At 38.5% G+C, this 11,378-nt stretch overlaps 1 protein-coding gene across 1 annotated transcript; it reads left to right on the top strand.

Annotated features, from left to right (window-relative positions):
- The first annotated feature begins 3 nt into the window (after positions 1-3).
- PLEKHA3 (pleckstrin homology domain containing A3) lies at positions 4-11,092 on the top strand. Its single transcript, XM_064660740.1, has 8 exons — positions 4-216; positions 2,731-2,847; positions 4,213-4,368; positions 4,997-5,133; positions 6,124-6,288; positions 7,400-7,443; positions 7,982-8,097; positions 9,217-11,092. The coding sequence occupies exons 1-8, from the start codon at positions 177-179 to the stop codon at positions 9,342-9,344; spliced, it is 903 nt and encodes a 300-aa protein (XP_064516810.1). The 5' UTR covers positions 4-176; the 3' UTR covers positions 9,345-11,092.
- The last annotated feature ends 286 nt before the right edge of the window (positions 11,093-11,378 follow it).

Below are 11,378 nucleotides of genomic sequence, written 5' to 3'. Positions count from 1 at the left end.
GGGCGGGCGGCGCCGCTGGGGCCGCCGCGGCCGCCGCGCCTGAGCTGAGCGGCTCCGCCTCCGCGGGGGGGAGGCAGCGGCGGGGCCGGCAGGGGAGCGCCATCCCCGCGGCGGCCGCGGCCGCCCGTTCCCTGCGGCGGAGCAGGAGGATGCGGCCCGGCGCCGGGCTCTGAGCGATGGAGGGGGTCCTGTACAAGTGGACCAACTACCTGGCCGGTAGGCGGGGGGCCGCGCCGGGGGGCGGTGGTTGGGGTGTGGGTGAGGGGCCCGCGGCGCCGGGAGGGCTCGGCCTCGCCCGTGACGCGCCGCCGCCGCTGCCTCGGGGGTCCCGCGGGCGGCCGGCGCTGTTGGTAACGCGCTGGCTCAGACATCGCCTGCCGTTCGTGCTCGGAGCCCCGGCGGGCGGCCCTGAGGCGACTGGAGCCGGCTCCGTGCCTGGGCCGGGGGCCGCGCCTGACGGCGGTGCCAGCGCTCCCCGCGGTGCGGCCGGGCCGGGCCCTCCCTGCGGGCACCGGCGCGGCCCCGGCCCCCCACGGGCAAGGGGTGCCTGGGCCTCGGCCTTCCTCCGGGAACGGCCTGCCCGAATCTCTCTCACGACTTGGATTGCTCTCTGCAGGACAGGCTGTAGGGAGCTCCTGTATCCCAACCTGTAAAACATATGATAAACTTTAGCTTCACAAAATGCATTTTTTAGAAGCGCTGCAGACAAAAAATGCACCAAATGCCAGCATTTGCCAGCAAAGCTCTGGTTTTTGTTTGGCTGGTCCTCTGCTGTGATAGAGACACCATCTCCCTCTGGAGCGGGCAGTGGACAGGTGGTGCTGTCAGGGTGAAACAGGTTTCTCCTCTGGTACTGTGAGAGGACTCTGGAGGGGTCTTTCCAGAGCTGATCAGCACTGGATCACATCCTGTGCTTAATTGTGCCTTGGCAGTATCTTCTTTGCCCTCTGGTTCTTGTAGATCTGCTTTTTAGTTGCCACTCTGCATTTAAAAAGAGTTGTATGCTTACTGTTATAGCTAGTAAATAAAAAAACCAAACCAATTACATGTTATTATTTCTTTATCGCAAAGTGGTGATATGATGTAGTGGGGCCTGGTCTTGCACTTTTTCAATTAATGTTACAACTCGTAATGACACCTGTGCTGCAGCATGTCCAGAGAAGGGCAATGGAGCTGGGGAAGGGTCTAGAGAGTAAGTCATGAGGGCAAGCTGGGGGAGGCTAAGCCTGGAGAAGAGGCTCTGGGGTGACGGTATCACTCTCTGCAATTCCCTGAAAGGAGGAATTTCTTCACTGAAAGGGTTGTCAGGCACTGGAATGGGCTCACCAGGGAGGTGGTGGAGTCACCATCCCTGGAGGTGTCCAAGAAACAAGTGGACATGGCACTTAGTGCCATGGTCTAGTTGATGAAATCAAAGGTTGGACTTGATCTTGGGGGTCTTCCAACCTTAAATGATTCTATGGTGATAGCATCGTAAGAATGTGAATAGTATGAAACCTTTAGCTGATTTCAAGGATTTGTTACCTGAGTAAGCCTCCTGTGTTGAAGTACACTGTTGCTGGATGGCTGCAGCTTGCTCTGTTGGGATGGCAATTGGGAAGCACCATGGACCACACTGTCATATCGTCAAATGCATTGAGTTCTTGGCCACACAGTTATTGCCATTCCAAACCCTAAGCTGAGTAGGAAGTTAAATTTTGGTGTGGAGTTGTAAAACAGATGGATAATCTGCTCCTGTTGTACAGCTGACCCAGACTGTAATGGGCCGGTATAATGGTTATGCTCTACTGGAATATGGTAGTGCAATGTTATTTTTAGAAACAAAGGTGATTTACTAGGCAAAATGGTTTGCATTTAGTTGTATTAGAAATTAGGGCGTCTATTCCAGTGAGTATTGAGTTTTATGAAATAGAAAAAAAAAGAGAAAGAAAAAAAAGGAATGCTAATATACTTTAATCCAAGAAGGCCCATGACATTAATTTATTGTGTGGCGTAATGCTGCATAGACTACTCAAAGATATTTGTGTCTATGCATAAATTGCTCTGTTTTGTAGATGTAGTGAAGTCAGAGATCGTTATATAATTTTACTAATGCAAAGCTGGTGAAAACATTAGTAGAGGAGCTGGTGTATACTGTCCTCACAAATGGATCTAGGAGAATAAGCCATGAGTTCTACACACAGTGCCTGACATATGATTGTTGTTGGGAAATGGAACTGGACTACTTTGAGAGAAAATGGTGTGTTAATACTTAAGTATGACATACAAAGTTTTCACTGAAATACAGTAAGCAGAAGAGACCATAGCATAGGAGTTGGTAATGTCAGTCATTTATTTGTATCTTACGAAGAAGTTCCTACAGTCTTAAGAAAGTCTGCCTGAAAAATATACTTGAATGAGAATAGTTTTTCAGAGGTGTGTAATTTATCAGTCTTCAAAACAGGATTTCTTGGTGGCTAAATTAAAATTTAATTTTTCTCTAAAAAATGAAAACAAATACTGGTGATCTTGCATCCAAAAAGAATGGGAGTAAAATATCCATATAACACTAATCTGGTTATAGAGCAGCTCTGGTCTTCAGACTGCACAGATTGTCTACTTCCTGGTGTGTTACAAGGATAATTTAATGTTTGCCTCTTTAATAAAAGTTTTAACAGCCAAAGAGATGAATTTGATTTACAATTTAGTAATTAGACTAAACTTTCCTTTTCATGTTTTTGATCTTGCTAGGTTGGCAACCTCGGTGGTTTGTTTTAGACAATGGGATATTGTCATACTATGATTCCCAGGATGATGTTTGTAAAGGCAGCAAAGGAAGTATAAAGATGGCTGTGTGTGAAATAAAAGGTAAGAATTAATAGTTCTGCTTGAGGAAATTTTAGCTGCCAGGGAAATAGAAAAGGTCACTCAACATACATTTTTGCAAGTATTTCTTCTTCTTTTTTGTTTATCTGTAGTTCAGTGTGACAGCTTCATAGTTCACAAATAGTAATGAATGTGAATAGAGCTCTGTTTTGAGATTTAGAACCCACCATGTATTTTTTTTGTTTTAAATAGTTGTGTACATGTGGCTCATGCCTGAAGTTACCTCAGCTACTTGTTTAGTTCTAGTGCTTTTCCCTCCTATGACCAGCGATAGGGACTGAATCACGGATGCTAGTTTTCCAGAAGAGCAGCAGCAGTGACCCAAAACGTCATAAACCAGAGATGTTTTGTCCTTTGTTTTTCTGAGTCATTTTTACTTTTGTCACTGTTAGCAGCTGCCCATGGGCACAGGTGATGGCAGTATTTGAGTTAGTACATGAACTGTTTGTGCCAAACTGTGAGTTTAGGTTGTGTAGTCTAACCTCCTTGGCTAATAGCAAGACACTGTCTAACTCTCCACTGCTGTTAACTCTTGACCTCTTTTCAAATCCCTGCAGATAACTAGGCTTGTGATGTGGGTACTTATATATTAAAAAATGGAACTTGTTTTACATGGGCCACCGAGTATTTTTCATGTGATAACTCCTTTTTGTTAGTGTTTCCTTGGTGTAGATGAAATCAGTGATGTAAAGTGGAGAAGATAATTTTTTTTCTTTGGCCATTTGAGTTCATTTTGCTTGTCATCTTGTTCCTTTGGTGAAGGAAAGATAATAGCTGAAGTCTGGATTTGGGAGAGTCTCTTGTATCCATGGCTAGTGGGGACTACATCTGAAGGAACTGTGGTCAATAACATGAAACTTGGTAGAGTATTCAGTTAAAAATGTAGTACTGAATATAATAGATTGGAAACAAAGTCCACCTCAGTTCTTGGCTCTTCTGCCTGAGACCAGATTTCATCTAGAAGAGAGATTATTTCAGTTTTTATCTAATCTCCTGTTAATACCTGTAACTGTGACAAAGCTCTTCAGTTTGCCACGTTTAGGCCAGGTTTGGAATACAGCAGTTATTACAGACTCATACACAGTGTATTATTAATGTAGAAAGGGAACCACTCCTACTGGAGTCTGGCCACTGCTCAGTGTCAAGTCTCTTGACTGGACGATGTGCTGGGCAGAAAGGTTGAGCAGCTTTGGGCTTTTTCATAGTTGGCAGTGATGCACTGTGATGTAGTGTATACTGTGGGATTGTCATAAACATTTTAAATACTTTGGTAAGTATTTAATAGATAATTTTATGGAGTTGAGGGTTTTTTTTTTCCAAAAATTTTTTTTTCTCTTCTATCACAAGTTCATGCAACAGACAACACAAGAATGGAGCTAATCATCCCAGGGGAGCAGCATTTCTATATGAAAGCAGTTAATGCAGCTGAAAGGCAAAGATGGCTGGTAGCCCTGGGGAGTGCAAAAGCCTGTTTAGCAGATACTAGAACAAAAAAAGAAAAAGGTATGTGTGTTACCTAGACTATATTACTTTTTCAGATACTTGTTTTCAGATGACCATAGTGCAAATATTGTGATACAGTCACTATTACTGTCTTTTAATATAAATTGTAGTTATTTCTAGTAATCTCTGGTAAATTCCCCCTCCATGTTTGAGTTAGAAGAGGTCAGTTGAGGTGACTTCTTAAGAAGCTGAAATACCAGCACTGTATTGTTGCCACAAGAACAAACATACTGTTTGTAGCTGTTGTGAAGCCATTTCATTTCTGGCGCTTTAACTATTACTTTTTGTGTCATTTTTCTTGGATGGCTTAATGTAACCATTTCCGGCCACTGCGGTGGGTATAAATTTTACCCAGTAAATTTTTCTACGGTACACTGCAGCTAAGAAAGATTTCAACTTTATTTTTCTTGGTAATATGCCTTTTTCTTAATAGTCATTAAATTAGCATCAGTTATCCAAAAGTAGAAACTATTGTCTGCTTCAAGTACAGTTCTTGACTCATTGCAGATCCAATTTTCCTCAAAATTAAGTGGACATTTAAGTGAATTTTTAAATGAAAAGTGCTTAAAATTACAATGTATACATACATTGTAGACAATAAATTGATATTTCCTTGTTTTTTTAATAGAAATAAGTGAGACCAATGAATCTCTTAAAACCAAAATGTCCGAACTTCGTCTCTACTGTGATCTTTTAATGCAGCAAGTTCATACCATACAAGAATTTGTTCACCATGATGAGACTTGCTCTCCTCCCAGCATTGAGGTACAGAATTTCTAGAATGTCATTAGAGAACCTAATTATATAATGCAGCTCAAGTTACTGTTGATGTCTTATGCCTTTTTCATCTCCCTAAGGTTGGGAAACTTAACCTAAGTGCAATTTTTGAGTGCTTGTGTGTATATATACTAATGGTGATTTTTATGTGTGTAAAGTACCTGGATGTTTAAATGTAATTGTACCATGTTTTAGGAAGCACTTGTGTTTTTGAGCCATTTTATTAAATGGCCAGAAGAGCTGTTTTATGAGCAAGGCAATATTTTGTCTTGTTTGGCATCTCTGTTATGGCCAGTATAGGTGAAACAATCTTGTTTGTCCATTCTTACTTCCTTGTGTAGGAGGGTATTCCATTTTTTTTGAGTGAAAGCTAGTGTTACAGGTATTGGAAACCTGCAGTGCAGGTATCTCTGAATTTGTACAAGTACAATACTAGAACACTACTATTGCACTAGTACAATACTGGATTGTATTTCTGCTTTTGAATGAAAGTTGGTACTGGAAATTATTAATGGCTTCATTCTTTACACTCCTGAGCAGAGTGGGGACAATGTTATTGGTCACTTAGAGCAAAGCAAGGGGTTGATGGTTAGTCACAGCAGAGCAAATTGTAAGTTTACAGGAGGTGAAACTGTCCTGCAGGCTTCTGAGTGCTAAAACTGTTCACGCTTCCTTCTGCTATTCATTTGTTTCACTAAGTGATCTTCTGATACAAGGTAGTCACTCTGAGATATGCTTTGCAGTAAGGCGTTGGCTGGTAAAGAAATTCAAGTGTCAGAAAGAATTTACAGTGCTGTCACATTGGTTTCTTAAATTGACCTCATTGTAAGGTGCACATTTGATTAAATAAAATAGGAAATGGAAGTTCTTAGCAGTAATGAGGGAAATTAGTATGCATGGGAGTGGTGGTGGGGAGAATTGTATTTGCATATTTTCATTTTTTTTCTTGCTTATGTTTGTGCTTTCATTTATTTTCAGAACATGAATGAAGCTTCTTCCTTGCTTAGTGCCACATGTAATACATTTATCACAACACTTGAAGAATGTGTGAAGATTGCTAATGCCAAGTTTAAGCCAGAAATGTTCCAGCTGCCTCATCCTGATCCCTTGGTTTCTCCTGTGTCACCATCACCTATTCAAATGGTTTAAACATTTTGAAATACTATCTTTTTTAGTGTCATATTGTTAGTTGGACTGGGGGGAGGAGTGGCAGAAGGCTGCTATTGCCATGTGCTATGATGTCAACAGTTGAAATGTTGACTCTGTTATAAATCAGAACTGGTCCTAACTATAAATCAATAATTTTCCATTCCCAGTCTTTGTTTGCTAGCCTTTACATCATCAGAGTAATTTATCGTACCTGTCAAGCCCCTGTAGTGAGGTATCTCATAAATGAATGAGGGTTAACTTTTCCTCAGTCCAGCTGTTTTTTTCAGAGTGCTAGCTCTACAGTGATCCTAAAAATTTTATAACCTTGCCTCCTGTTTAAGTGCTTCATGGCTTGAAGCACTTCAGCAAGATAGCATATGTTTCAGTGTATATAAGTGAAGATGTTTGTATTAATCGTGTGACCTTATTTAACAAAAAAGATAAATAATGGTAAAAATCGTACTTGTATAATGTTGACTACTGATTATTTCCCTTAGAAGGACAGTGTATAGGGAATCATCTTAAATGTTTTCTCAGTTGTATGTATGGATTCCAAGATGAGCTATAACATGGAATTTTGTTGTGGGAATCTCTTCGCATTTGCATCTTTTGTCTGTTTATCTTTAATCAGTTTATTTACAAAGCTGATCATTATGATTTAAATTAATAACTTCCTTTGATATGCATAGAGATTTGGCAGTGATATCAGAGAAACCATAAGGAATTGGTTAGGGATTGATAGGGAATTTAAGCATATATTGGTAAATGTCTTCTGTATATCATAGCAATTAAGAAATGGCTCAGTAACTTTGGTGCAAGAGGGAATGAGTTCCATAGAAATGAGGTAGTACTTTTTCATAGTAACCTATTTCCCATGTGAGTGTTCTAGAACTTTTGATATTGATGGCAATCCATGTGTTTTCATATAGTTAAATCAGATTTTTAACTAAGAATGGTTACTTTTAATAAAAAAAAATTTCCTTCTCTCTTTGTAGAGACTGTAAATAAAGTAAAAAATAATGTAGATATGTGTATTATTCTCATAAGTAGCTTGTAACATTTTGTTGTGGTTTGTGGTTTGGAATTTATTTTTTTCTCCCCCTAGATGAAGCGTTCCGTTAGCCACCCTGGTCCTTGCTATTCAGAAAGGTAATTTTCTGTTTCATTAAGCTTTTTTCTTATGTCTCAAAAGACCTCCCTGAACTTGCTAGCATTAAAATCAAAATGGGAGAATTGTTTGCTTGGTAAAAAAAAATTAAAAGTCATAAATTGATCTAATTTTGAAAACAAATGTCAGTAGCAAATAATGTGTCTGCTGTTTCTAATATACTACAAAAATTTCTTCGTGCTAGAAACTTTATGTAAATGACTTATTCTGACAAGTTCATGAAATTAGACCTAGAGCTTGAAACACTAACATTTTTTTTGAGTCAGTATTTCAGATTCTCACATTATTTTCTTCTGCATGCAAAGATTATATTGCATTTTTATTTCCATTTTGAGGCTTTACAGCTGTGAAATTAAGACTGTTAACTGTGCCATTTTTTAGTCTAGTATAGTGAAAAGCATTGATAGTTAACAGTCTAATCTAAGTACCAAAGTTATTCCAAATTTAAAGTATATTAAATTTGTTTGGGTTGTTACAGCTTTTGCTTACTAAATACATCTCTTTTTTTTTCTTTTGTAGGATTAATCACTCTGTAAAAGAACCAGGTTCATCTGTTCACCGATTTTCTCAGCGACGCAGAAGAACATACTCAGATACAGAATCTTACAGTGATACACCTTCTGAAGATTCTCAGAGTAAGTTGGAAAGGGACCTTAGTTTTCTTTGTATCTTTCTGTACAATTTATTCCCCTTTTTACAGCAGCTGTTCTGGTGCTGATATCAGCAGAAGGAAAAAAGTTTATTATTAGTTACTTAAAGTTTTGGTTTTAAGATTCCTGTATTATAAATGAAGGCACTTCTGTAGTTTGTTAGCTGGCTGATTTGTTCTGGCTTCCATACATATTAAAAAGGATCTTCCAGCTGGAGTAGTTATATTGAAATCAGTGGGACTACTGGCAAGATAAAATAGAGACACAATCAGAAAAGGGATGTTTGTACTAATAGGCTCTTCCATGAACGATGTTCTGGTAAGTGATGTGGAATACTGCTGGTTGCCACCTGCTTGTTCCAAAAGAAATTCTCCTTTTTGTGACCCTTGTGAGTGGTGGGCGGTAGTTTCCACCAGTGCATTGTGGAAAGATGGTTCATTGTCTGATGACTAAGGTTCTGTGTCTTGATGACTAAGGTAGGTGTGTATCAGTTAGGCTTCCTGTAACACAAGGCTTTTGCTGTTACCAGCTGCGCCTTCTGGTGTTGGTTACCCAATCTGACTTAGGACTGCTGAGAAGAGGCTTTGTCTTACAAGTTTCTGCTAATACAGTTCCTTACTATTCAGCTCTAGTCTCTAGCTCAGCTTTTCTGGTTTTTTGTTTTCTTTTACTGTTTTAGAAGTTCCCTCTGCTACCTGCCAGTTATCTTAGCTCCGTTTCTTTCCTGTCACGTAGCCTAGTAATACCCAAGTTGCAGTAAGTCACCCATTTCATTTTAATAATACAAAATATTTTAATTAAGTGCTTGTCAATGCATCAGTTCTTTAAAAAAAAAAATTCATGTATCTGCACCTCACAGGTTACTGTCTTTCCTAATGTAAAAAATCATTGTATATGAAAAAATTACTTGATTTATGCTGGCTGAACAGTCTTCATCTCCATTATCCTTGGGCATGATATTGGTGGAAATCTTTCAGGACAAGTCCAGAGTAATTACACTTCTGATTCCTTATGTATAGAAAATACTTGGCAAATAGAATAATTGATAGATTGGATGTTATGTTTTAGGGGTTGAAAATTAAATACTTATTGATCTCTTCACAGGATCTACTCACTGTTCTAGAAGTGCTGTCAATGGAGATCTAGTATCATCAACCATTCCTGAAGAAAATAAATCAGTGTCAAAGGAAAGATCTGAACTGGAAGAGACTCTTTCATCCTTTTCCTCGTGAAACAACTGAAAGTATTCAATTTTCTATAAATAATGCTATGCAAAAGCTGCTGTAATTATACTGTTGTTATAGGAAGTAGTAATTTCCCTTTTTAGAAGGATTTCTCTGCACTTTATAGAATAACATAAATACTATCTTTGAAGTGTATTTTATCTTTATATAGTTTATTTGCAAGAGTATTTTCCTAATATTTCACAGTTTGAATGTGCATTTTTTGGAACAAATGATGGCTTTAACAGATAAGCATCCACATTTGTAAACGTAGCTCTTTTTAAAAAGTGTGAAGGTCTGACTGATACGTTAGTAAACACGCATTATAAACTTCAGCAAAAATTTTCATTTTCTTGGAGAAAATGGGACTTGTGCCCTGGGCCTCTTGGTCATTTGTACCAGGTCATCCACCCAGAGCTGTGATTGGCCCCACAGTGCTTTTTTTGCCAGTGTAAGGGCTGTGGGAATGGGCACTAATGGGTCTCTTCTAGCAGCTTGACGGTAATTGACATTGCCGCCTTTACAAATACACGGATATACATAATCCAGTCCTTATTTTTAGCCAATGAAAGTAGAAATATTTAGTGTATTTTTCTAAACAAATGTATAAAAATAACTTAATATGAAGTATTTGTACCAAACATGGGATATTTAATAATTTTTATTTATTTATTCTTTTTTGCATCAAAAATTTCTACCTACTTTCAGTACTAAAGATCTGAAGATCTACTCAAGGCTTCAAAATGTGCATAAATTGTTTCTGGGGTGTGTAGTATCACAAGTAGTTAATACAGCACCGTTAAGATTTACTCTGCCTACTTAAGATGTATTTTTAGCAAAGTATTATAGAAGCAAGAGCTAAAATGTTAGACTGTTTTAAGCTGCTGTTGTAATGAATATTTGTATCTATACGTGTTTTATTTATGACATATTTATACAATAGGGAGCTTCTGTTTTTGTGTCTCCTTTATATCATTTGAGGATGGTATACACCAGAAGATGGATTCTGCTCTCAGTTACATCAGTTTAAATTTTACATTAACTGTAAGCGAGGTCAGAGTCTGACTCTCTTAATAATTAATTAGTAATATAGTATAACAGTGCCTACTAGCACCTTGGTCCAGAAGGTTCTTGATGTTAACATTGTAAGCTTTTGGGGATTTTTTGGGTGTTTGTTTAGGGATAAACTTGGTCTATAAAGTCTTAGCTGTAGAGCACTTTAAGCAAGCCATTTACTCTTTTTGATTTACACAATTGATAAATAGATGTACAGGGTTTTTTGCACTCAAGCACATACCAAAATCTGTTTTTATAATCAGATCTTCTTTAATTTGGTTTAACTAGTCTTCCTTTTGTGTATATAAATAATTTGGTGGTTTCGAAGCGGGTTGGAAAGGAGAGATGGGAATGGGAGCTTTCCTTATAAATTTTTGGAATGTTGATTTATCTAAATCAAAATAGGTCCAAACGTTGGGGAAAAACATATGAGCTGTTGCCCACATATAAAATGCCAGTTTATAAACCATTATGCCAGGTTCAAGTGGGATGGAATGGTTTGTACAAGGGATTTGTGGATACCAGCTCAGAGCAGTCATTTGTGCTCAGTTCTTTCAGTTTCATACAAACTAGAATATGCATATCAGCCACACATATGCTTGTACATTTTTTCTGAATGTTTGCTTTAATGTATTCTGTATGACACGACAATTGTAAAAAAAAAAAGGTATTAAAAAAGATGTTCAGAGAAGTAAACTACATATTGTAGTGAGAGTGTTGTCTTGAATCGTATGCTGTCTTAGAGCTCCTTTCTGAAATTTCACTGAGGTTTCTGCCAGCTTGTATAGTGTTAAGTATATGTCACATTGACAGATTTTTTTTTCTGGCTTTCAACTACTACAAAGAAGAGAGTTTGGACTTCAAATTGTGTAAAAAAAAAAAATCTGAGATCAGTGTATGTAGTAGTAAATAATAATTTGAAACACTGCTATAATACAAAAGTTGTAATGATCAGATTCAAGCACAGAATTTGCATGTAATTACTTC

The sequence above is a fragment of the Pseudopipra pipra genome, chromosome 7, assembly GCF_036250125.1.
Source record: "Pseudopipra pipra isolate bDixPip1 chromosome 7, bDixPip1.hap1, whole genome shotgun sequence".
In the NCBI taxonomy this organism is placed as follows: domain Eukaryota; kingdom Metazoa; phylum Chordata; class Aves; order Passeriformes; family Pipridae; genus Pseudopipra; species Pseudopipra pipra.
This window is presented reverse-complemented; position numbering and strand designations above follow the sequence as displayed.